This window comes from Thalia democratica, chromosome 8 (assembly GCF_965202585.1).
Source record: "Thalia democratica chromosome 8, ktThaDemo2.hap1.1, whole genome shotgun sequence".
NCBI classification, from domain to species: Eukaryota; Metazoa; Chordata; class Thaliacea; order Salpida; family Salpidae; genus Thalia; species Thalia democratica.
This window is the reverse complement of record NC_139172.1, coordinates 25,846,950-25,874,578: the sequence shown is the minus strand read 5'-3', so window position 1 is coordinate 25,874,578 and position 27,629 is coordinate 25,846,950. Positions and strand designations below refer to the sequence as shown.

Sequence of the window (27,629 nt, the reverse complement as noted above, 5' to 3'; positions counted from 1 at the left end):
AAGATTAATAAAATTTTCATTACAAACTGGTTTAAGTAAAGAATACATTTTTTAATTAAAAAATTCTCAAAAAAAAAAATTGAATAAAAAATTGAAAACAAACTGGTGAAAATCAGTATAGTTTCTGCTATTATCACGATTCATTGGTAATTTTGAATTTCTGTGGGGATCATATTCGTATTGCTTCAAAAACTAAAAAAAAACATAAGATAAAAGAATAACCTTAAATGTGAATTCAAATACTTAATTCTAAGAATATTTTTCACTATACTTTTGAGAAAAAAAAGTTTTGTTTATTCTTAAACTATGTTTATTTCAATAAAGCTTTCCAATTAAGTATAAAAAACTTACTAAAATCAATCTTTCTTCTCTAGTTCAGTTTTATTCAAACAATGGGTAGGTGTCAGATATGCACAAGGAACACTTTTGCACGTATTGAAATTTTTCTATTTTATTTAATTTTACTGCCATTGTCACCCCTAACTCTTGGTCGATATTTTTTAATCTCGTGCATAATTGTCACTTGTGCAAAAGTGACCCGTCTCGTTAAACAATAGTTCATACAAACATTTTAATTTTCAAATTGAAAATGGGATATCGTAACAAATAAGTACAGTAACCTCTCGCTTATTTACGCACATTGTGTCCACAGAAAATGTGCGTAAAGATATGAGAGATCGTAAAGAAACGAGAGGTACCAAATAAACTCACTATAATGGCTGTTTTTTAATATTGCTTCTAGTTAAAAGCAGACTGGGCACTTTCCCAATTTTAACTATTCGTTTACTTAATTTATAAATATGAAAACAACAGATAAAACTATACATATATTAAAAAAAGGATTTGAATTTCTATAAAATAACAATACGAGTAGAAATAGTTTTACTATTTTAATAATAAGTAGAAATTATCTTTATCTTTATTTATATGTGACATTTATAATCTTTTCTATATAGCAAATTTAATTTATAATTAAGCATTTCTTTACAATTATAAAATAGTTTTTATTAATATATAGGGCAAGACTGCTGTATTATTTCTTTGTGTTTTAAACTCTCATAATTTTATTATACTTTTATTATTAAACACATTCATGTTTATTTCAGAATTTTGATTTAATCTCCTATTGTTAACAAAATTTCTGATATACTGAGGTATAACTAAATGTTTATCAATTAGTCAAGGAACATAAATTTACAAAGTCTAAAGATATAGAGAGGTGTGTTAGCATTCAAAAACATATTTTAGTTTAAAAATATACATTAAACCTAATTTGTGCAATATAAAAAAAAAATGAAAGTTTTTATTTTCTGAATTTTATAGAATTCTGAAATGCGTAACTAAACGAGAGTGCGTAACGTCACGAGTGCGTAAAGATCCGAGAGGTTACTGTATAGTTGTTTCATTCTTACCATTTATTAAATCTAAATACACACGAGATATTTTAATCAAAATAACTTCGAGATGAAATATACATTTTTTAAGAATGATCGTCTAAATAATTACTAGAAAACGATCACTTGCATTTTTATTGAACCTGAACAATTTTATTATAATAAGAATTTCATTTTAGCATCAATTTAAGGGTTAAATAATAAAACTTGACATTGTTATTTTCTAACAAACTTTAAGTATACAAAAAAACTTTAAAAGTTAAAAGTATATCCAAGCTTAAAAAGTACTACTAGCAGTTTATTAAAGTACATTTACCTTTATAAAGTGATATAAAACAAATTGACTTTTTTTCAAAAAGTAACAACTTTAAACTGCAAACAATAAAGGGCAACTTGTAACAATTTCCGAAGTCGACTAGCAAAAATAAAATTGTGTAATTATTTTGTTTCATTACATCGATGCAATTTCAAAAACAAGATAAATAATAATTATTACATAAGACCATTATAAATATATGTACTATAATAATTTAAAAGCATTCAGTAATGGAAATTTCATCTTTTTAAACAAAGTTTAGCGAAAATAAACAAGTGTTTCAGTAGTGTAGTGGTTATCACGTTCGCCTCACACGCGAAAAGTCCCCGGTTTGAGCCCGGGCTGAAACATTTTAGTTACAATTTTATATAACGGTTTATTGTTACATCACGTTGTCACTTTTAGATACTAAATTATTAAACACACTTAATTTGAGTTTAAAAGTATAGAGTATTTCAAATTTAACAAAAATTAGTTTATTAGTTTGGATTTTACTTGAAATATAAAAAATAAACTGTTAATAAAATTTTTATAGATAAAATCCATGAAAACTATTTTTCCAAATATAACTAAGTTTGTTTAAAAAAAAATGAAACAAACAATTGAAGGGGTAAAATTTCATCGTTAATTACACCTAAAGTTAAAAATATAATTTCAATATCTGTTTTTATTACGATATTTAGTTAATCAAAAATTTTAAGTTAATTAACAGGAATTGTTTATTGCAACATTAAAAAGTTTAAAGGGATTGCTTTAAAACTGTAGGAGAAAATAGACTTTATAAAAAAGTTTTTTTTTTTAATTCTACATTTGTTTTTTAATAAGGGCCTGTAGAACTTTTATATTATATTTCAGAAACTAAATCGATATTTTCAAAAATTGGTAGCTTATATTATAGTTAGTTATAGAAATAGAGAAAGACATAATTTTACAACTGGCATATATTTTAATTACAATGTTTCAGATCATAAAGTGTAATTTTTTAAAGTGAGGGCAGGAAGAGAAATAATTCATTCCTTTTATTTAATGTTGCACTTAAAACAGAAAGTATTCATGTGTATATAAAATTCAAAGACAATTATGTTAGTTGTCAGAAAAACTTATTAACATTTCATGTAGTATGTTTAAATCGATAATTCAAAAAGGGTATGCCTCGACCCGGGATTGAACCAGGGACCTTCAGATCTTCAGTCTGACGCTCTCCCGACTGAGCTATCGAGGCTTGTGAATGAAGGCACATTTTAGCGAAAATAAACAAACTTCACAAAGTTTGATTTCGTTTGCATAACATACTATTGTAATAGCTTTTTAAACATGCTTATTTTGTTTACATTTAAAACTTAGTTTACAACTAACACTTTTGCCTTTATTACAACGTTACTTAATTCATAACATCAGCTCAATTTATAATTAATCTTACTAACTTTTACGAAAAAAAACTTGCTTAATAAGTATGGTATAAAACTATAAATAACGTAAATGTTTAATTTCTTGCAAGGTATAATTTACTATTATCAGTTTTTGGTAGTATATAAAAGTTTTTAAATATTATATTTTCTGTATTCTCCATAGTTTTAACTTTTTTAACAAACAAATTGAACAAATAATTTTAAAGAATTTTAAAAACTCAGAAAGTAAATTAAAATGGCAAATTATAAACTATTTTTTTAGTATATCATTTACCTCCTGAGTTCTTTTTGAAACACCTTGCTTTTGAAATTCTCCACCTTCTTCGTCAAATTCGTGTGAACCTGTTGTGTAAATATTATTCAATATTTAGTTTTTATATAAAATTAATAAATATATAAAGAACAAAATACCTAATTTTCAGCTAAACGTTTAAAATTAAAATTTGTCTCGCAAGTAAACAAATAGTTTTAAAACTAACTGATTAATAACAACAAAAAAACTACTTGTAAACAAAAACTATAATTAATAAACTTATTGTGGTTCTAAATTGATTTAAAATATAAAATAAATCAATAGCTATTTTATACCAACAATGTTGAAAACAAAAAAAAAATTTTGGTTATACCTAAAATTTTTATGCTTGTAAATAGTTTTAATCATGTAAAAATAACAAGAAAATAAACAAATAACCAATTTTGCAGCACTGATGACCGCAGTTGTATTTGTCGAAACAAGTGTGTTTGCAAGGCTTCTTTGTTCTAATAATCATTTTGAAACAAATTTGAAAAAATAAAAATTAAAAACACTAAAAAAAATTTTTGTGGTAAACTTGTATGATTTTAAGTACACAGCTATTTTCTATGTTTCTTTGTTCTACTAATTATATAAACAATCAACAAAAATCATAATAAAAAAAAAATAATAAAACATAATCATAAACCTATAATATATTGAACTGTAAATAGCAATTAATGTTTAAATTAAACTTGTTTGATGTTATTTATACAGCTGTTTAAGAAAGTAATTTTTTTTTATATGTACTTCCTTTTAAGTTCTGGGGCAAACACTTACCAACTTATATTAGGGTACATTAAAGTCATAAAAATAGTAGAAAAGGAACTGTTCAGAAAAAAAAAACTAGAAAATTATAGTCATTTGTGAAAAGACAAATGCGTTTCATAGAAGACAAAGTTTAGGGGATGTAAAATTAGTCACATAAATTGAGGAATCTTAAAATCTTAAATTCAAAAACTGCTGCAGGCAATTTGACAATAAATTAAACGGAAAAGACTAGAACTTGATTATAAAACACTAACTTGGCGCTATAATTATCCTAGTTAATTTCCACCCGGTTATCCGTCTGCCAAGCGTATTTTACTTAAGTCATATTTTATAGTTAATGAAGTTACAGCCACTAAAAAGCTGTTTTGAATTCTGTATAATTCGGTCAGTGTGCCTACATTACAGAATGCTAACTATCCGATTTGTACGAATATAGTTTATTCGAGAATAACTAGCATACATGCTCTTAATTTATTTGTGAGCAAGCAACGATAGTAATTTAATAATAACAGTCACCTCTCGCGAATCTATTAACATTGTGTCCACAGCAAAGGTGCGTAACTAAACGAGAGGTAGCAACTATACTTACTTTATTGGCTGTTTTTGTGTAAGGATTCTGATTAAACACAGTTTTGGAACTTTTTCTCTTTTTTTGTTTAAAAAACAGTTTTCATTCAAGTTGCACATATATATAAAAAGTTTTTCAATAAAAATTCTTCGTGTGTACACAAAATATTTTTTTCTTTTTTGTTCCTTGCCCATTTAAGATTAAATCTGTCTTGCATGGTATTAGAGAAACGTCTAGTATTAAGTAGTTCTTTCTCAAATACCATGCAAGACAAGTTTAATCTTAGATGGGTAAAGATGTCTCGTTACAGAGATGTTAAAGGGGGGTAATAGGGATTAGTAAAGTAGATTAGTACAACAATTAAAACAACACTTATATTTTATTTACATAAACTAAACAACACAAAGATACAATTACATCACTCTATACGAGAACTAAAGTTAAACACACAAGAAAACATTAGTTCTTAAATCTAACGTGCTTAAAATGCATCTTAACTTAAAGCACACTTGCCGAATGCTCTGCCGAAACTGCTACTGCAAGTAAAATTCCGTTTTATAAGCACTGAAACAAATGTAACTCCTAACAATAAAAAATGTTTTTGTTTTCAATACTGGAAGTACGTCACGAAGTCTGCGTAAAACAGTTTACAACATCCGCTTTTAAATAAATTTGGAAAAGCTTGTTTTGAGAATAATGAAAAATATTTTTATTATTACAAAAAATTACATATTTATTCACGAGCTTTAAAATATTAAAATGAAATGTTAGTTTCATTACATTGTTTCTTTTTTAATTTTCAATTTTAACGTTTAAAGCCTGGTTTTAAATAATTTAAATCCTTAAGATCCTACTTAACTTTAAACTTTTTAGACATTATCAAAAGTCCGGTTTAAAAAAAGTAAGAAAAAGAAATTGTATTTCTTATTATCTTAAAAATTACATAATTTACAAAAACTTAGATAAAACACAACAAGGTAACAATGATAGTCATTTAGTTGGCTTCTGGCTTGTTGTCCTCGAAGTTCTTGTCCTTGGACTTGTTGTCCTCGGGCTTGTCGTCGGGCTGTTATCCTCAGGTTGTTATCCTCAGAATGTTAATAGAGGCTTCTGAACCATCAATTGGATCATTGACAACGTCTTGTTTCTTTTAGGAAACATTTGACTTTCTGTCTTCTAGCTGGTTTGTTGAATCAGCAAAACACCACATCGATTGGCTTCGGAAACAATGACAGCAGGAACTTGATTGTGACGTAATAGAACAAACACAAAATCTTCATTCAATCTTTTGTTTATTGTCGTACTTATAAACAAAAAGACTTTTAAAGTTTCATGCAGTAGCAAGGTGTTAGGTGTGCTTAAAAGTTGTGGTTATCAAACAACAATTTGCTTCAAACAACGTTAAAAAGATATAAACGCAACAATTTATTTACAAGCGACGACTGCTAAATTTAAGGGGAGTTTATTTTTGATTTCTTTCAAAAGGAAAATTTTAACACAACTTTATACTTGAACTTGAAACGAGTAATAAAATAAGGCAAGAAAATTATCTTTTTACGACTAAGAAAGATGGAAACTCATTCAAATATATTTTTAAACTTCAGCAACATTCTGGTTTAAAACAAATACAATTTATACTTTAGAACAATCAATCAGCAGATCAAAACAATAAAGTAGTAGTAGTAAACAAATAGACAAATTTGTTTTATCAGCTAAAACTCAGACGTTATTAAGAACAACTATTCTGCTGTTGTAATTCTAAATTTTATTGCGGTTCTTACTTTACATTTCTATGCTAAGAAAAATATAATAACTGCGCTCTCTTGGCAACTTATAAAATGCAATTTTGCACTAAGTACTGCGTCCCCTGACGACTTATGTAAATTGTAACATCTTCAAAAGAACATTGTGCACTAGAGTAAAAAGGCTGTGCTTTTTATAATCGAAATACTGCGCCCCCATGCGACTTATGTTAGTTGCAACTTATATTGTGCCCTTAGCTAAAAAGATTAAGCTTTTTAGGATCGAAATACTGCGCCCCCATGCGACTTATGGTAGTTGCAACATATATTGTGCACTAAGAAGAAGAAATATTATGCTCATTAGCAAATAAAATAAGCACCTAAGCACTAAAAAAGCATATATAAAACTATACATAGAAATAACCGCAAAAATTAGATAGTACTTCCAGCAAAAAATCCTTGACATCAAGCTTCACTTTTAACGAAACTAAATAAACCACTACCACACACTTGTATTATAATTGTAGACTTGCTGTTTCAAAGTAGAAAGTTATTCACGCAATTTTTCTTACTATTATCATAGTGAAATGTCGCAAAGTAAAGTATTATCGCAAATTATACTGTCAAAATTTTAAACTCGTTAAAAAGTTGTTTAGTAATAAACTAAAGTTTTTTTTCGCTGCGTTTTTTAATTGATAAGGCACCTAATTCCTAAATATCAGAAGATTCCTAAAATACAGGCCACACATGGTTTCCAATGTCTCGTTACAGATATTTTATTAAGGGGGGTAATAGGGATTAGTAAAGTAGATTAGTACAACAATTAAAACAACACTTATATTTTATTTACATAAACTAAACAACACAAAGATACAATTACATCACTCTATACGAGAACTAAAGTTAAACACACAAGAAAACATTAGTTCTTAAATCTAACGTGCTTAAAATGCATCTTAACTTAAAGCACACTTGCCGAATGCTCTGCCGAAACTGCTACTGCAAGTAAAATTCCGTTTTATAAGCACTGAAACAAATGTAACTCCTAACAATAAAAAATGTTTTTGTTTTCAATACTGGAAGTACGTCACGAAGTCTGCGTAAAACAGTTTACAACATCCGCTTTTAAATAAATTTGGAAAAGCTTGTTTTGAGAATAATGAAAAATATTTTTATTATTACAAAAAATTACATATTTATTCACGAGCTTTAAAATATTAAAATGAAATGTTAGTTTCATTACAAAGATCAAACTAGCTAAAAATAAGAGATTTATTGAGTTAAAATGAAATTTTATACCATAAATATTGTAAGTAATTGAAAATTGTACCTTGTTTGATTCAAAGGTATAAGGACACCTAAATTACAAAGTGGAATGCCAGAGAGTTCAATAAGTTTCTCTATAAAAGGCACAAACTTAGAATTCTAAAATCTCAATTTAATCAAAAATTTATCATTTCCTGTGTTTTTCTAAATATTACTTTAAATGTTATATTTTATTGAAATGTTCCGTTTTACACTGTTGCCAAAACACCTGGAATCCTGTAAAAACCTAAGATTCCAAAACTTAGTCAAAAACTGGTAAAACCTGGAATTTGAAAAACTTTGAAAAAAAACTAGAGCTTTAAACAATACTAATATAAAACTAAATATGTTGTTAACTCAATACACACAATAAATTTACAATAATAAAAAATTTTCAATTTAACCTTTCTAAGAATTCTAAAATGCGTAACTAAACAAGAGTGCGTAACTAAATGATTGCGTAGATTCGCGAGAGGTGACTGTTCTTCATTAAAGCTTTGCTTTAAAACCTTTTGTTTTTAGTAAAGTGTTTAAAAAAAGAAAAAATGACCCAGTAAAGAGTTTTTCTTGTATATTTGTTGTCAGCTTTTATTTCCAAAATTATTTTAAAGTTAAATTAATTTTTGACTAGATATTAAAATACTAACATTTAAGACAAATTTTCTACACATATTATTTCGGTAAAAACATATAACTCAAATAAATAAATATACAAACTTGTTAGCATTAGAAGTTGTCTTGTTTGTCTTTTTATTGATAGTTTTTGTTGGTTTTGAAACATCTATCGTTATTTTACGCTGGGCAGAGTAGTAAGGCGTATAAGTACTTTCTATGTCTATTCCAACTGTATATAAGTTTAATTTTTTTTTTGGAGCTTTAATTTTTACGTTTTAAACTATTTTGTAATAATAAAATTTTTAGAATAATTTAGTTGTACACAACATTCAGTCCAGGATTTTATTATTCAATAACTTATTTATATATGAGAAATTAATACTACTTATATACATTGGTAGAAAAAACTAGCCTCGGACTATTAATATCATTTTACAATAATTAAACAGTTTATTTATAAAAATGAAAACAAGAATGTAATCTACCTTAAAACTTTTAAGATAAAGTAAAATTTCTACAAAAACAATTGTATGATATTTTTAACGCAATTTGTAGTCGGCAGTTGAACAATAAAAAAAAAAATCAAAAACTTAAACAAAGACTAAAAATTACAAGATAAAACTTTATTTAAAATTAAGTTTAAAATATTTAGTAAATATCAATTATTTATTAAATATAAATGATTAAATATAGCATTTTTATGTTTAAAACTGTTGCTAATTGTACTATACATAGTTTGACATAAACCTGAAAGTTGAAACATATTAAATATCTTGCTTTGGACAATTTTAATATTTTTTTAGTTACACGCAAACTTGAATGACAAACTTAACAACTATTTTTCATCACCAGTTAAATATTATTTAGAGACAAACTCATATTTTAAATGAATATACTTACAAACCCCAGTCGGAACTGATGAGCTTCATTGACAGTTCGTCGCTTGTAGTATGACTTCTCTTTATTCTGTAGCATTTCTTCCACGTGTTGTTCAGCGAGTTCAACAGCTGGTTGTCGCTTATTCGCTGTTTTGCTATCGTCTTGTTGTCTGAATCGCCTATAATTTACATAAGTGTATATAAGTTTTCAATTTAATCATTTAGATTAATTAAGAATTTGATAGTGCTTTAAAAATAAACAGTTGTTAAAATTTGAGTTTAGTTTAAAGATGAAAATAAACTGATTTATTCTGTGTGTTACGCGTTTAATTTTATCTTAAGTCAGAATCTCTCGTAAATATTAAAAACTGTATTATTGAATTATGGAAGATTATCAGAACAAAAAATATTATTTATTAAACAATTTATAACAACCAATCAAAAGCAGACGTTTCTTTTAATACTTTTTACATCAGAAGCGTTCGTCAGAGTTATTAAAACTTCTATTTCACTCGTATCATCTCCATATCTTTCCGTCTGTACAAGTATATATAATGAAAAAATTGAACGTTAGAAGGCAGATGTTAACCGCGGTAAATACTATTATATATTCTTGATGGCATGTATTAAAATTATGTACTTAGTACAGGGTTTCCCAAAAAGGTATAAGTGAAAGATGACTATCAGGGGTAATAACAAGTAAGAGGTTGAAAAAGTAAATGGGTAACTAATTTGTAAAGGGGCGTTAAAAAAATAAGTTTGAGAAACCCTAACTTAGAGGCATAATTGCCAAAATGGCCACATGTATGGAGCCAAATAGTGCTTGTTATGCTTTTATAAACATGGTAACTATTAATTATATGGAAACTCTGCTTAGAAATATTACAGACAATAGATTACAAGAAAAAAATTATCACGTCTGTAATTTTGCAAGAACGCAATTAAATTCTAACTCATACTAACAGAATAAATTTAAAAGCAATTAGAAAAATTAAGCCTTTTAAATTTTTGAAAAAAGTAATGTTAACTGCAGTTGGGAAAAAGATAAATCTTAAAAATTAAAGAATTCACTTTATTATTTAGGATATTTCACTAAACTAATGTAGATGAACATGTGAAAAATGTTTCTGATACGATTAATTTACATATAATACACAGGGTGGCTACTGGTTTTTGAGAAATTTCTTCCAGGTTTTAGAAAGTACACGTTTTTGGGTCTATTTTAAGTTAAAAATTAAGTTTAAGGTAAAAAACTGTGCTATATAGTACAACAACATTGAAAAGATATTGTAAAGCTAATTTAAATATGTTTTATTCATAGAAATTTTTTGAAAAACTAATAACTTCATTTAAGTATATTATACACTCAGGCAAGAATTTATCTTGAAAATGTTTTCGGTTGTCAAAACTAACTTAGCAATACAAATCATACACCAAAAAACTCATACTTGGTTGACTTGCATCACGTAATTCGGTATCGACTTGGCCGCGTCTCGCAGATTGTTGCCGAATGGCGGCCGCTTGCCGGTGATCATTTCTATTTCGCGCGGGTCCGTGTCCGCCAACTTGTCCACGGAAGTGATTCCCGCGTTGACCAGAGCTGATGAAAAAGTCAAACCTATGCCCGGAAGCTGCTTTGCAACGTACCTGTAAAAACATGATATAAATAGATAAGTACCTGTGAAAATATTATGAAGATAGTTGGTGGTTAATGTTAAATACTTTCAAAAAAAAATAAAATAGTTGATTACTTGTGTTAGATGACTGTAAAAAGTAGTGATGTACTGGACCCGGATCCGTACTTTTTTTTCAAATTAGGATCCGGCCGGACTCGGACTTTTTTTTCAAGTTAGAATCCGGCCGGAACCGGATTCGGATTTTTTTTTCAAATTAGGATCCGGCTGGAACCGGATAATTTTTTCATATCAAGATCCGGCCGGATCCGGATATCAGACAAAAATGGCAATATCCGGTCGGATCCGGATAGTGAGTCATATTATGTCAATTACGTTATATTATAATTATATCATAAAAATTGGTCCAGCACTAAAAAAAAGTAATTCATGATTCATGATTTTTTTTTTTGGATAATTGCAAAAATCTAGAGATATCTAGAGAAATCTACGGATATTGGAACCCTGTAAAGTGAGTATAAACTAGCCTGAATCAGAATGAAGTTTATAAAAACTGAAAAAAAAAACTTTATCTAATGATAAACAGAACAGCTAGCCACAAAGTTAAAAAATTTTAGGTAATATTTACAATTAATAATCTGAAATCAAGTTCTTGAACAAAATTAACTAGAAAATCACAAAATATTGAAAACTGGATCAGCTCAAACTCATTCAAAATCTAAAAAAACTAGTCTGAGTTTTTCAAAAATATTAAAACTAGCCTGAGTTTTTATAAAAAACTAAACTAGCCTGAGGCAGCCTAAGATTTTCAAAAATTCCAAAAAATTTTCAAACTAGCAGGGTTGCCACTGTTTAAGTCAAAAAAAAAACTAGCTAGAGTGAGTATAAATTAGCCTGAGTCAGAATAAGGTTTTTAAAAACTGAAAAAATCTTTAATCTAATAGTCAGTAGAACAGCTAGCCATAAGGTTGACAATTTGGTAGTAAAGTTTTTAATTCTACAACATAGGTAAAGAGTTGAATTTCTGAAATGTTTATTTCATAGTTTAAATGTAAACAAATGTAAATTAGTCACATGTACAAAATGAGCCAATCACGGTAGGTGTTTAATTTTAACTGACGAAAATGAATCTTTTTAATTTACATAGAGTTTGTTTTAAAAAAAATACTTTTCTGTATGCTTTTTTTTACTAACTAGATCCGAATCGGCCGGATCTCTGTTAGGATCCGGCCGGAACCGGATCCAGATAGTGAGTCCGGTACATCACTAGTAAAAAGCTAACAAAGTACTTTGTTATTAATACTAAAATTCTGTGAAAAGATGATGAAAAATAGTTGGTTTCTTATTTTAAGTACCTATGAAAATATGAAAAATAATTAGTTATTTTTTTATGTCTTCTTACAAATTATGAAAAATAATTTATACAATCAATTAAAAATCTATAAATAAATGCTTTCAGTGGCCTAGTGGTTAGGATTCGCGGCCCGACTTCGATTCCCGGTCTGGAAACATTTTTTAAATGGTATATTATTAACAATTTGTGTATTTTTAGTGGTCTATACTAAAAATATATTTTTCCAAGGTATTAAATTATTTTAGCACAATACTACAAACATTCATTTAAAAAACTTTACCGGTCGAATTTGGTTATAGGTGTAAATGACCAAAACAAATTTTTAAATTAATATTTATGTCAACAATAAAACAAACTTTGAATTTTCCCACAATTTAGATTTGATGCACTTGCTTAGTATTGCTGCGCTGCAAAAAGCTTTGAATTCGTTTTTCAACATCAGCATTTCCAACAAACATTTAGATAACCTGTTGGCTGATCTGTCAAAAAAAAAAATATTTACTTAAATTGTTCATTTTTATTGTGATTTTTAAAAACCTCGCTATTCTAACTGGTTTTAAAAACTATGAAGTGATAAAAATCTTTACGGGTTTATTTAGTAATAATCTTAAACTGTTTTTTTTTTTTACTTTATTTACTTAAAACTTTATATATATAAATAAGTATATACCCGAAAGTAAATAAAATGAATTTTACGAAAAAGTTTGGACATAACAAAACTGTTGATAAATTTTTATCTGTAATTAAAAGTTTTGAAACGATCGGCTTCCACACAAAAAATTTACACACATTTTAAAGGTCTCATATATGATATAAATTAAAACCTGAATATTTTGGTAACGTCCTGGGCAAGAGAGAACTCCTGAATATGAATGCAAGTAAGCGTGGCTTGCAATAAACAATTCACTTTCATCTGCGTCGTTTTTATTCTGCCGTTCATCGGAAACCTACATTGTAATGGTGAAATAAGATTAGTTTTTTTTTTGTAACATCACAAGAACTGCATATTGCACAAGGTACAGTCCTTATTAAGTTTTTACTTTCATAACTTTACTGTTTTATCGTTGTGATAAAATAATACTGTTACCCAAAAAAAATCAAAGACGTGTTAAATTTCCATTCATTGTCTATATTTTTACTACCATTTGTTAACGCTGCAGAATTTTATTATTTATCAAATGCTTACTTTAATAAACTAATTACACTTTTTTAAAATTGTGATAAAATATAACCGTTAACAGAAAACGATACCAAAACAAACATCAAATTAATTAATATTCTCTTTACCAACACTTTTTACCAATACAACAAAATACAATAACCTTACAACAAAATACAATAACCTATGCAAACTTTTGTTTTTATTAATAAGAAAATACAATAACCTTATGCACTTGTTTTTTTATAAACAGCAAAATAATAACCTTATACAAATTCTGTTTTTATCCTTGTTCATTTTATTGAGTGCTGTTTTGTCAGATTGGCGGATTGAAACTTCATTGAACTCATCGCAACCTGATAAAATTCGCACCTGAAATAGTATAATTAATATAATAAAATAATTTTATAAACAATAACAACATTTTTTGCTTAAAACTCCAAATAAAAAAAAACAAATTACAGTTTCAGTTATAAATTTTTCATAATAAATATTATTATAAAGTTAAAAATTAATAGGATTTTAGGTCAATGTCTTATTTGTCCTTAAATTATTCTACTCTAAGCAACCAAAACTAGTTATTTACAAAAAAAAAAGTTAGAAGTCTTCCAGGTGAAAAATAACAATGTTTAAATATTCTCTCTCCTCTAAACCTTACAAAGCAAAAAGTAATAAATAACGAATAATAGATAATTATTTCAAACAAACAAAACCATGTCTTCCAAGTTTTCGTTTCCCTTCAGCTGCTGAAAAATTTTCATTGTTCCAAACTTTACGCAGTACCTTGAGCAATAATTACTCATTCAATTTTTTTACTTTATTTAGTTTTATTAATGTTAGTAAACATAATAAAATCTAATGAAATACAATGAGCTTCTTAACTCTACGTTCCCTTTAACTAATTTGAAGCACAAAAATTAATCTTTATTTAAACGGATTTAGAAAACCTAGATTATTTTAATACAAAATTAAAATCTAGAAATATTAGATAGAAATTTATCAATTAAATTCAATTTTAAAATTGAAAAGGTATAAAAAGATTGTTTATGAATAATAACTTCTTATTTAGTTTGATAATTTTAAAACAATTAACAATCTGTTAAGATAATGTTAGTTATTTAAATGAGCAAAATATAACTATACAAACCTGGCCATCAGTATACCGGCGTTGCTGCTTTTTATAAGAAGATCTTCAGATATTTCAACTAAACTGACTTGTTCAAGTTGTTCCAAATGCCGCATACACATTTGCTGCAATCTGTCTTCTATCTCCTTGCAAGATAATCCAACAGGATATCCTTATAAATTGTAATAAATTAATTGTAACTAATTTAATTACATACTATAAAATTGTGCTGAAGTTATTGTAATACTTGAACAATAGTGTTTTTTTATGTCTTGAAGTATGTACAGGGTTGCCACTCGTTTTTTCAAAAAAATTTCTAGGTTTTTCAAATTTCTTTCAGATTTTTAAAAGTATACATTTTGGGACTATTTTAGTTTAAAATTAAGTTTAAGGTAAAAAACTGTGTTAAATAGTATTAAAACATTGAAAAGATTGAAAAGATACTGTAATGCTACTTTTTTTAATAAAAAATAAATTGATAATGAAAATTTTTTTTATATGATAGATTTTTTGAGTAAATAGAAATTTTCTTACACAACATGCGCAAATTACTACTATAGTATAAAATTAGATTACATACTATAAAATTCTACTCTAGTTATTTTAATACTTGAACAATTGTGTTTTTCTATGCCTTGAAGAATGTACTCTATCTTCTTACAAGATAAATACACCCTTTATTTTTTTATCTTATAATGTATTTTTATTTCTGCTCATTGTTAATACTTGTTGGTTTTTATTCAATTAAACGCTGAAATGTTTTTAGAGCTCTAACATTTTAATTTTTGTAGTACGCCTTTAATTTATTTGCAACTACGGTTATGTATACTTAAATTGGTTGCTTTATGTTTTGGTTTCGTTTTACAGCCTTTGATAAATTTGTAGCAAAGACAAACCGTAGTGTTTGGGGTTCTTTTGAATTCTGATGTAGAGAAAAGTGGATCTGATCCAATCAAGAGCCATGCTGACGTCTTGGATCATCGACAGAACAATTTCCGCGTTCAAATGCTCTATCAAGTTGCTGTGGGAAAATAATCAGTAAATTTGTTTTATAATGTTCTACTAAGTTGCTGTGAGAAAATAATGTATATAAACTAGTAAACTAATTATGTTTATTTAGTTTACTGTTAGGAAAAATCAACAGACTAGATAATATCTTGATGTCATACTAAGTTGCTGTTAAGTATTAAATATAGATCATTAAACTATTTATACATAAATTTATGTTGAATTTTTTTTTATTCACTCTATTTGTATAGTATTCAGTGGCGAAGCGAAATAATACTAATTATTTTTTTAAACTATTTTCAATACGAACTTGTGAAGTGAACTTTCAATTATTTGACTTCCACTGACCATGTTTGTGTACAAATCTCTGTTCTCATCTGAAGTCATTATAACTGCTGTGGCGTTTGTGTCGAACTGAATATTTTGTAGAAAACAATTAAAGTTAAGAAACATTTTTTAATAAATTTTTTATGTAAAATAAAATTGTTGTGTAAAATATAAGAAAAACAAATACTTAAGAAATTCGAAAAAGTCAGTAGTCATTGCAACTTTTATACATAACACATTGATTTCAATTATTTGAAAACTATAAAATTTAATAAATAAAAAAATTGCAATGAACAAAAACAATTCAAATATATACAACCTGGGGTCTACCGGCCCTACCAATCATCTGAAGTATTTCTGATTGTGAATATTCTTCAAAGCAACCTTGCACGTAATGACAAGTTGATTTTATTATTACCAGGTGAGCCGGCAAGTTCACACCCATCGCCAGTGTTGACGTGCAAACTGATTTGTAAAAAATATTCAAATGGATCATTGTTGATAAAATTAAATTGTTTAGGTGCTTGTTTAAAAGAAGGTTATTAAGGCTTGTTCAAGGTAAATACTAACGTTAAACATATTTAAATTTATTTTATTTATAAAAAACTGAACTTTTCTGACATATCATAAATAATGACCAAACTTTTAAATAAACATTAAATGAACAAGTCAAAACCTAATACGAGTAGGTTTCCGGTACAAAATAATTTTTCAACGATGCTTCTGTCGTGAAAATCGACTCCTGCGTGATGAATTGCAACTCCCAATACAACTAGTTCACGCAACCTGACAACATGATTAGAAATTAATATTTAGTTGTAGTTAAAAATTTCGTAACTAACTACTTTTAATATTGATAAACTTGGGTTAAAAGCTCAGCAATAAATTTTATTAGCTTAGCTTACTACAATATAAAATATTAAAATGCTTTCATCTGTTTACGATGGTACTAACGGTAACTAAAAACTCAGCAATAGTTTAATAAAATTTATATTTACTTTTGATACAGTTAAGTACTAATTTGAAAACTTGTTGTTTCTGATGAGTCCTGCCTGAGTTGACAGATGATGTTTTGTTTCGGGTGACATTCTCAATACGAGATCTTCAGCCAACACGTTTGCAGCTTGCTCTACACCTTTCCTTGTTGAACAAAACTATAAATTTATATAAGATAAATTTTTACAACTTATTTCTTAGAAGCTTAATCAAAAATACAAAATTATATATAAATCAACCATTGTGTGAATTGGCGTGTTCAAAAATAATATTAGATATTTTGAACAATTTAAGTATTGGAAATATTATTAAAACAAAAGTGTGCATATCAAAATGTATATACAGTAAGGTTTATAAATCAACTTAAAAAGCTGAAGTTTGCTAATGAGCATTTAAGTATAAAGTTTAAAATACAGAAACACAAAATTGTATAGTAAGAAGCAATTGTTTTCATTTTATTACTTTTAATATATTAATATGATTACTAAGTTTAAAATTGTAAAGTATCCTAAAACTTCTTATTTTTTTTACTATAAATAAAAACAATTAAAAATATTTAAGAAAAATTTAGATTATTTAAATTTTACATAAATCAGGGGTTTAAAAATTTTTTTTTAAGGTTTTTTTCATTTCTTCATGGTTTTTTAAAGAAAAAGTTTTTTGGTTCCTTTTTTGTATAAAATTAAGTTTAAGGTAAAAAAAACTGTCATAAGTAGTAAAAGACATTGTTAAGATACTTCAATTTTGTTTTTGTTATTTTTTTCCTATATGATAGAATTTTTGAGTCTTAATAAATTTTCTTCACTTTACATGTAACCTTTACAACAGGGTTGCCAAATGTTTTTGGTAAAAATCCTCCGGGTTTTTAAAAGTACAAGTTTAACAGTCTGATTTTATTTTAAATATTATTACTATTTATTTTGTTTATTTCCAGGTTTATTGGCAAATTCGTTAATTTGAGTGCTTATAATCGAGTACTGAGTTTAATGTTAACTAATAAATATAGTACATTTCGGTTAAAAAATTGTATTACAATGAAAATAAATTAAAAAAGTTAAAGATAGAACTAATTTATTATAACTTACAAAACTATCAACAAATTGATATACTTAGTTTATTGGTATATCAGTTAAGATTTTGGCTTTTATAAACTCATAAGTCAACAGTTATGCATTATGACGTAATAATCAGTATTATATGCACAATAATCAACCTGTTATCGTGAGCCTGGCTAGCTCAGTCGGTAGAGCGTTGGACTTTTAATCCAACGGTCAGGGGTTCAAGTCCCTTGTCAGGCTTTCTTTTTTCTTTTAAAACATTGATTAAATTAATTGTTATTCAAATTTCATTAAAGTTTATAAGTAAACAAAAATACTATGTTTTAGTAAGCTCTATTTGTATTTAATTCATGAAAATCAATTAAATTTTAATCAAATTTATATGATTAAATGACACAAAAAAAAGTATTTGTTAAAATGTAAATTTAACTGGTATAAATTCATTTGATAACTTATGAAAAACTATCTATGTGCATTAAGACATTTAGAATTGTTAATTTCTATATTTTTTTAAATATCATTACACATTAGAAATAACTTATAAAACAAAATGAAATAAGTACAAATTAAACCATTTAGCTGCAACTACAAACTAATCAATTTCATAAAATGAAAACAATAAGTGCTACTTAACTTTTAACTCCAACTAAATTTGTTAAGCTGGTTTAAATTAACACCTTACTTTTTGTTACTAATTGTTTTTCACAATAGTTACAGTATAAATCTTTATAAGAACTAATCAATATGAATATCTAAAAAGAAAGTATTTTTCTTTTTGTAAAGTAACATTACAATTTTTCTCAAGAATTTAATTTTCAATAATTCACACAAAATTTGAATGAATTGTTTTAGAACAAAAAGTCTACTAGATTTTAGAATTTTTATCAAATTAAATATAGGCGCAATTAAATGTAAACACCCATAAAAAGTTTTTAGTATGTAAGTTTTTTAAATAAAAATATTAAATAACTTACAAAATTATATATATATTAGACAAAAGTTTTATTAAAACTTTATCTTATATTAAATAATTCTACAAGAAAACGGGTTGTGAAACATCATTAATTTTAAATCAAAACATAAGTTTAATAAAATTAACTTAACCTTAACAGGTTGAGTTAGACTTTACAGTTGTATGATAAACAGAGTTTTTATCAAAATAATTTCTTATGATATTGTTGCGTCATAATACGCCAGTCGAAATATAATCATTAGAAATGTCAAGTGAATGTGTGGCCGGTTAGCTCAGTTGGTTAGAGCGTCGTGCTAATAACGCGAATGTCGCGGGTTCGATCCCCGTACTGGCCACATTTTTTCCTCGTTAGTATAGTGGTGAGTATTCCCGCCTGTCACGCGGGCGACCGGGGTTCGATTCCCCGACGGGGAGTTTTTTGCGTACTTAATTTATTAGAATCGGTATTGTTATCCATAAGTTATTTAATAACAAAAATTATGAATTTATTTTTTCAAATCAAAACATATAATCACAAAAATTATAATAACATAATGTATATGAAATATATTTTTAATTTATCTAATATTTTTCTAACAAGTGAAAGTAGACTAAAGAACATTTTCAAGTATATGAAGTAAATAGTGAGTTTATAACTTTTTAGTACTACATATCTTGTACAGAAATCTAAGACAAAATTCATTCAAAAACATCTTTATTAAAGCAACAAACAAGTAAAATCGATTTCGGCTAACGCTTTTCAATTACTTTAGTTAGCAACTAATTTTAAGATTAAATTTTGAGTATATAAATAGTTAGAGGTTACATCAGAAAAATCAATTAACACTAATTAGCATAATTGAGCAAAATTAATTAGACATTCACTATTCATAAATGCATATATAAAAACAGTTTATCAGTAATTTAACTAAGATAAACAACATTAAAAATAAAAATAAAATAAAAATAAGCGACAAAATTCAAATAAAATCTATAACAACTTATAAAGATTAGATTTATAAACGTATTGTTGCTTACACAATTTAGGTTTACATGTTTTTATAAATAGAGATTCTAAAACACTAAGGTGATAATCGTTACGAGCTTTACTTAAAATTGAAAAGTTACTATCACTATAGTTCTTTGCGCAATCTGAATTGTTTAATAAGTGTTCAGCTATCGCTGATGATCTATTAGATGGTTTTTTTAAACCAGTGTCCATCCATCTTCTGAGGGAATTAAAAACGTGTTGGTCCCTTCTAATATGGAATCTTTGAGACGTTCTGCCAATGTACTCACTGTCACAGTGGCACTTGTACATATAAATAATTTTGCTTTTTTCCTGATCGGCAGTACGGTCTTTGCAAATTCCATTTAAGGGCTTTCTTGTAGCATGACTGATTCTTAGTTGTACAGAGTTAAAAGTGGAGTTTACAGTGTATTTTACAGTCTTTTCCAGAGCAGTTGCTACTTTACCGAGATATGGCAATCTCAAATATACAGGGCATTTTCTAGGACCAAATTTAACCGGTTTTTCAAATTTTGAGATTGTATTGTTAATTGTCTTTCTGACTATATGCGATGGATAACCAAGAGCTTCAAAAATATTTTTTATTTTATCTAATTCCTCTTCAAACAACTTTTTCGAGCAAATCTTGTGTGCTCTGAATACCAAACAAGAGATTAAACCGAGTTTTTGAGATAAAGGGCAGAATGACTGAAATGGAATATATTGACCAGCAAATGTAGGTTTTCTGTACACAGTGGTAAGCAACTCGGAAGATGTACGCAACAGATGTACATCCAAGAAAGGTAAGCAATTGTCTTTTTCTTTTTCAATAGTAAATTTTAAATTTGGGTGTAAATTCGAAATTTTGCTAAATAATTCATCAATGTTATATTCATCATTGTAAGACACAAAAATGTCGTCAACATACCTAATATAGTTTATTGGTTTTTGATACTTGGAAAAGAGCAATGTTTCAAAGTATCCCACAAAAATGTTGGCTAAATAGGGCCAAGTGGACTACCCATCGCTACTCCATCTATCTGTTTATAAATATAAGAATTAAATCTGAATTCAACATTTTTTACTGCCATGTTTAACATACTAAGACAAACATCTTTTGGAATAGAAGGAGCTGAAAGGAGCCAACATTTTTGTGGGATACTTTGAAACATTGCTCTTTTCCAAGTATCAAAAACCAATAAACTATATTAGGTATGTTGACGACATTTTTGTGTCTTACAATGATGAATATAACATTGATGAATTATTTAGCAAAATTTCGAATTTACACCCAAATTTAAAATTTACTATTGAAAAAGAAAAAGACAATTGCTTACCTTTCTTGGATGTACATCTGTTGCGTACATCTTCCGAGTTGCTTACCACTGTGTACAGAAAACCTACATTTGCTGGTCAATATATTCCATTTCAGTCATTCTGCCCTTTATCTCAAAAACTCGGTTTAATCTCTTGTTTGGTATTCAGAGCACACAAGATTTGCTCGAAAAAGTTGTTTGAAGAGGAATTAGATAAAATAAAAAAATATTTTTGAAGCTCTTGGTTATCCATCGCATATAGTCAGAAAGACAATTAACAATACAATCTCAAAATTTGAAAAACCGGTTAAATTTGGTCCTAGAAAATGCCCTGTATATTATTAAACAATTCAGATTGCGCAAAGAACTATAGTGATAGTAACTTTTCAATTTTAAGTAAAGCTCGTAACGATTATCACCTTAGTGTTTTAGAATCTCTATTTATAAAAACATGTAAACCTAAATTGTGCAAGCAACAATACGTTTATAAATCTAATCTTTATAAGTTGTTATAGATTTTATTTGAATTTTGTCGCTTATTTTTATTTTATTTTTATTTTTAATGTTGTTTATCTTAGTTAAATTACTGATAAACTGTTTTTATATATGCATTTATGAATAGTGAATGTCTAATTAATTTTGCTCAATTATGCTAATTAGTGTTAATTGATTTTTCTGATGTAACCTCTAACTATTTATATACTCAAAATTTAATCTTAAAATTAGTTGCTAACTAAAGTAATTGAAAAGCGTTAGCCGAAATCGATTTTACTTGTTTGTTGCTTTAATAAAGATGTTTTTGAATGAATTTTGTCTTAGATTTCTGTACAAAATAGTGAGTTATTTCAACAAGTCTTCGTGGCGCAATCGGTTAGCGCGTTCGACTGTTAATCGAAAGGTTGGTGGTTCGAGCCCACCCGAGGACGTTCTTTTATTTGTTCAATATTGAAGAGTGTGCAAAAATTTTTCACTGAGCGTGTTTTCTCACTTTCACAATAGTTTTAAGTTATTTAAAACATCCGCGTCTTTACATTCAGATTCTGTCTTTCTATTTATACATAAGCATTTTTTTCTTTTTTGTTCTTTAAAAAGTTCGTTTTAAATTACTAGTTACCCTTCAATACAAACTCATTATTAAGTAACTATGTAATGAATTTATCCTTTCAAGAATTTATTTTACAAACTAAGTTTCGGTCAAAGACCGCGTCAGTGCTTAAATAAATCTAAAAATATATGTAACAGTCATGGAAAATAGCATTTAAACAATTAAATAAAATCAAATTTTCGCTCAAAATTTTTACTTAAAAAACTAAACAAGTTAAATTTTAATATTAAGATTGAATTTAAGGTTAAGTTTAAATTTCAGTTAAGTTTTAAAATCAGTATAACAACAATGATAATAATAAAAGCTGTATGTAGCTTTCTTTTTTCTTTTAGTTAATTTTCAAAGTAGACATTGTTTGTGCAAAATGTAGTTAATAAAGTGAGCTTAAAGTTGAGATGCATTTTAACGTAGCTTATTTTAATTGTGACGTAACTGTTGAAAATTTAAAGAATCTTTTGCTTGTAATAGCTGTGAAAATTTAAAATCCGCCCGAATGCTTTATATAAAAATTTATAGTTAAAACTAATTTTTACCTAAAAACAAAACAAGTTAAATTTTAATATTAAGATTAAATTTGTGGTAAAGTTTTTCTAGTATGCAAGTATGTACTGCAAATGCTTTGTGGGTTTTTGGCTTTGCCAATATGGTGGATTATTTCCCAGTCTATTTTGTAGTCAATGTTGTTATTTTTAAGCTTCCATATATACTTTCAATATTTCTGTTCCGTTCTCTTTATAGTTCTTAATTCACTAATATGGTTGTACCTTTTTTTTTGAAAGTGCCACCCGTTGAGCCCAAATAGTTTTTTGTTTTGTTTTCCGATCTGATTGTCGCTTTATATAACACATTTTCTACTAAGGATTTATTCTTTTTGGGACATTTGTTTTTTGTTCAACAGTTGCAAAGTGTTTCATTTTGTTCATCGTTTTTTGTTTTTAAGTATTTTCGATTATGTTTTTGGATTAACTTCTTAATATTGCTCATGCAGCTATATGAAATTTTACAATCTTGTTCGTGCTGGTTTCTTTTTGTTTTGATGGATTCAGTATTTAAGTTTGTGTTTGAAATTTGAGTTGGTTAAAGCATTCTGGTATCCAGTTATTGATTCATTGAAAATTTCTTCGGTTTTTGAGAGTCTATTGAGTCTTTTTATTTCATATAGCTGCATGAGCAATATTAAGAAGTTAATACAAAAACATAATCGAAAATACTTAAAAACAAAAATGATGAAAAAAATGAAACACTTTGCAACTGTTGAACAAAAAACAAATGTCCCAAAAAGAATAAATCCTTAGTAGAAAATGTAATATATAAAGCGACAATCAGATCGGAGAACAAAACAAAAAACTATTTGGGCTCAACGGGTGGCACTTTCAAAAAAATGGTACAACCATAATAGTGATTTAAAAACTATAAAGAGAACGGAACAGAAATATTGAAGTATATATGGAAGCTTTAAAATAACAACATTGACTACAAAATAGACTGGGAAATATTCCACCATATTGGCAAAGCCAAAAATACACAAAGCATTTGCAGTACTTGCATAATAGAAAAAGCCGCGATCGCCAAAGCCGACAGAAGGGACAACCTAAATAAACGGCACGAGCTCTTTTGTTCCTGCCCGCACTTCCAAAAACTCCACTTTAAAACTTAAGTTACCCGTAATACAGGTTTTATGCATGCTCTTAATAAATTTTATGTAGCTATTATTTTCTGAAACTAAAAGTTTTTTTATAAAAATCATTCAAACAAAGTTTCAAGTTTTCGTTACTATTACAATTTCGTTACTTAAAGTTTCAATAGTTAAGTCACAATAAAAATTAGCTTGATTAAAATGCATCTTAACTTCAGCTCACTTAATACTATTAACTACATTTTTATCTAAGCAATGTTTACTTTAAAAATCAACTAGAAGAAAATAGAAAGCTACATACAGATTTTTATTAGTATTTGTGTTGTTCTTTGATTTTGAAACTTAACTAAAACTTTACCACAAATTCAATCTTAATATTAAAATTTAAATTGTTTAGTTTTTAGGTAAAAATTAGTTTTAACTATAAATTTTTATATAAAGCATTCGGGCGGATTTTAAATTTTCACAGCTATTACAAGCAAAAGATTCTTTAAATTTTCAACAGTTACGTCACAATTAAAATAAGCTACGTTAAAATGCATCTCAACTTTAAGCTCACTTTATTAACTACATTTTGCACAAACAATGTCTACTTTGAAAATTAACTAAAAGAAAAAAGAAAGCTACATACAGCTTTTATTATTATCATTGTTGTTATATTGATTTTAAAACTTAACTGAAATTTAAACTTAACCTTAAATTCAATCTTAATATTAAAATTTAACTTGTTTAGTTTTTTAAGTAAAAATTTTGAGCGAAAATTTGATTTTATTTAATTGTTTAAATGCTATTTTCCATGACTGTTACATATATTTTTAGATTTATTTAAGCACTGACGCGGTCTTTGACCGAAACTTAGTTTGTAAAATAAATTCTTGAAAGGATAAATTCATTACATAGTTACTTAATAATGAGTTTGTATTGAAGGGTAACTAGTAATTTAAAACGAACTTTTTAAAGAACAAAAAAGAAAAAAATGCTTATGTATAAATAGAAAGACAGAATCTGAATGTAAAGACGCGGATGTTTTAAATAACTTAAAACTATTGTGAAAGTGAGAAAACACGCTCAGTGAAAAATTTTTGCACACTCTTCAATATTGAACAAATAAAAGAACGTCCTCGGGTGGGCTCGAACCACCAACCTTTCGATTAACAGTCGAACGCGCTAACCGATTGCGCCACGAAGACTTGTTGAAATAACTCACTATTTACTTCATATACTTGAAAATGTTCTTTAGTCTACTTTCACTTGTTAGAAAAATATTAGATAAATTAAAAATATATTTCATATACATTATGTTATTATAATTTTTGTGATTATATGTTTTGATTTGAAAAAATAAATTCATAATTTTTGTTATTAAATAACTTATGGATAACAATACCGATTCTAATAAATTAAGTACGCAAAAAACTCCCCGTCGGGGAATCGAACCCCGGTCGCCCGCGTGACAGGCGGGAATACTCACCACTATACTAACGAGGAAAAAATGTGGCCAGTACGGGGATCGAACCCGCGACATTCGCGTTATTAGCACGACGCTCTAACCAACTGAGCTAACCGGCCACACATTCACTTGACATTTCTAATGATTATATTTCGACTGGCGTATTATGACGCAACAATATCATAAGAAATTATTTTGATAAAAACTCTGTTTATCATACAACTGTAAAGTCTAACTCAACCTGTTAAGGTTAAGTTAATTTTATTAAACTTATGTTTTGATTTAAAATTAATGATGTTTCACAACCCGTTTTCTTGTAGAATTATTTAATATAAGATAAAGTTTTAATAAAACTTTTGTCTAATATATATATAATTTTGTAAGTTATTTAATATTTTTATTTAAAAAACTTACATACTAAAAACTTTTTATGGGTGTTTACATTTAATTGCGCCTATATTTAATTTGATAAAAATTCTAAAATCTAGTAGACTTTTTGTTCTAAAACAATTCATTCAAATTTTGTGTGAATTATTGAAAATTAAATTCTTGAGAAAAATTGTAATGTTACTTTACAAAAAGAAAAATACTTTCTTTTTAGATATTCATATTGATTAGTTCTTATAAAGATTTATACTGTAACTATTGTGAAAAACAATTAGTAACAAAAAGTAAGGTGTTAATTTAAACCAGCTTAACAAATTTAGTTGGAGTTAAAAGTTAAGTAGCACTTATTGTTTTCATTTTTAAGAAATTGATCAGTTTGTAGTTGCAGCTAAATGGTTTAATTTGTACTTATTTCATTTTGTTTTATAAGTTATTTCTAATGTGTAATGATATTTAAAAAAATATAGAAATTAACAATTCTAATATGTCTTAATGCACATAGATAGTTTTTCATAAATTATCAAATGAATTTATACCAGTTAAATTTACATTTTAACAAATACTTTTTTTTTGTGTCATTTAATCATATAAATTTGATTAAAATTTAATTGATTTTCATGAATTAAATACAAATAGAGCTAACTAAAACATAATATTTTTGTTTATTTAGAAACTTTAATGAAATTTGAATAACAATTAATTTAAAAGAAAACAGAAAGCCTGATAGGGGACTTGAACCCCTGACCGTTGGATTAAAAGTCCAACGCTCTACCGACTGAGCTAGCCAGGCTCACGATAATAGGTTGATTATTGTGCATATAAAACTGATTATTACGTCATTATGCATAACTGTTGACTTATGAGTTTATAAATGCCAAAATCTTAACTGATATACCAATAAACTAATTATATCAATTAGTTGATAGTTTCGTAAGTTAAAATAACTTAGTTCTATCTTTAACTTTTTTTATTTATTTTCATTCTAATACAATTTCTTAACTGAAATATATATATTTGAACATTAAAGTGGGTACTCGATTACAAGCACAGGGTTGCCACTCGTTTTTTCGAAAATTTTCCAGGTTATTCAGATTTCTTCCAGGTTTTTAAAAGTACACATTTTTGGGTCTATTTTTAGTGTAAAGTTAAATTTAAGGTAAGAAACTGTGTTCAATAGCATAAAAAAATGAAAAGATACTGTAAAGCTACTTAAAATGTACTTTTTTAATAAAAAACTTTAGTGATGACAAAATTTTTTTTATCTATATGATAAATTTTTTGATTTAAACCGAAATTTTACTACTGAACATGTTAAAATTCTTAAAAATTCCATGTTTTTCCAGATTTTTTGTATAAAGTTCCAAGTTTTTTTCATAATTTCTTAAATTCCAGGTTTTTCTAGGTTTTCTTTGCCTAAATAGTCAAATTCCAGGTTTTTTCCAGGATTCCAGGTAAAGTGGCAACCCTGCAAACACTCAAAATAACAACTACTACTTAAACTACTACTTAATTAAAGTATGGGGACAGGTTAAATGTGCACGAAGACATTATTGCACGAACGGTCAATTATGCAAAAGTGATATTTTTGCACGATCGTAAAAAATAATAACTAAATAGCTGTAACCGCTTGGTAGCGGTTTAGAGTTGTTTCTAATTAGGGGTTTTTTTCTGACTTGTTTACTTCTTGAAGCTGTACCGCGTGAGCGGTAATTGTCTCTTTTTTACTTTCTTTTTTTGTTTTCAAGCGAGTATAAATTAAGAATATCGCGTAATTAGTTGAGTTCAGTTTTTCTAGTTTCTACTTCATTGAGTGGTCTGAACT

General features: G+C 27.1%; 1 protein-coding gene and 10 non-coding genes across 11 annotated transcripts in view; 5 read left to right on the top strand and 6 right to left on the bottom strand.

Annotated features, from left to right (window-relative positions):
* Positions 1-1,987: 1,987 nt before the first annotated feature.
* Positions 1,988-2,060, top strand: Trnav-cac (transfer RNA valine (anticodon CAC)). The gene has a single exon. It is a non-coding gene; the product is annotated as a tRNA-Val (tRNA).
* A 799-nt stretch (positions 2,061-2,859) lies between these two features.
* On the bottom strand, positions 2,860-2,932 carry Trnaf-gaa (transfer RNA phenylalanine (anticodon GAA)). Its single transcript has one exon. It is a non-coding gene; the product is annotated as a tRNA-Phe (tRNA).
* Positions 2,933-5,744: 2,812 nt separating this feature from the next.
* LOC145843071 (putative ATP-dependent DNA helicase HFM1) overlaps positions 5,745-27,629 on the bottom strand; it is a 29,146-nt gene continuing 7,261 nt past the window's right edge. The window contains 15 exon segments of the mRNA XM_082950536.1: positions 5,745-5,816; positions 8,511-8,641; positions 9,317-9,475; positions 9,728-9,827; positions 10,739-10,937; positions 12,635-12,757; positions 13,103-13,225; positions 13,703-13,809; positions 14,151-14,220; positions 14,585-14,735; positions 15,460-15,584; positions 15,882-15,985; positions 16,218-16,363; positions 16,575-16,684; positions 16,928-17,052. Of these exon segments, the coding sequence (XP_082806662.1) occupies positions 5,745-5,816; positions 8,511-8,641; positions 9,317-9,475; positions 9,728-9,827; positions 10,739-10,937; positions 12,635-12,757; positions 13,103-13,225; positions 13,703-13,809; positions 14,151-14,220; positions 14,585-14,735; positions 15,460-15,584; positions 15,882-15,985; positions 16,218-16,363; positions 16,575-16,684; positions 16,928-17,052 (1,845 nt within the window).
* Trnak-uuu (transfer RNA lysine (anticodon UUU)) lies at positions 18,120-18,192 on the top strand. Its single transcript has one exon. It is a non-coding gene; the product is annotated as a tRNA-Lys (tRNA).
* Positions 19,187-19,260, top strand: Trnai-aau (transfer RNA isoleucine (anticodon AAU)). Its single transcript has one exon. It is a non-coding gene; the product is annotated as a tRNA-Ile (tRNA).
* Positions 19,268-19,339, top strand: Trnad-guc (transfer RNA aspartic acid (anticodon GUC)). The gene has a single exon. It is a non-coding gene; the product is annotated as a tRNA-Asp (tRNA).
* Trnan-guu (transfer RNA asparagine (anticodon GUU)) lies at positions 22,082-22,155 on the top strand. Its single transcript has one exon. It is a non-coding gene; the product is annotated as a tRNA-Asn (tRNA).
* Trnan-guu (transfer RNA asparagine (anticodon GUU)) lies at positions 25,087-25,160 on the bottom strand. Its single transcript has one exon. It is a non-coding gene; the product is annotated as a tRNA-Asn (tRNA).
* On the bottom strand, positions 25,387-25,458 carry Trnad-guc (transfer RNA aspartic acid (anticodon GUC)). The gene has a single exon. It is a non-coding gene; the product is annotated as a tRNA-Asp (tRNA).
* Positions 25,466-25,539, bottom strand: Trnai-aau (transfer RNA isoleucine (anticodon AAU)). The gene has a single exon. It is a non-coding gene; the product is annotated as a tRNA-Ile (tRNA).
* On the bottom strand, positions 26,525-26,597 carry Trnak-uuu (transfer RNA lysine (anticodon UUU)). Its single transcript has one exon. It is a non-coding gene; the product is annotated as a tRNA-Lys (tRNA).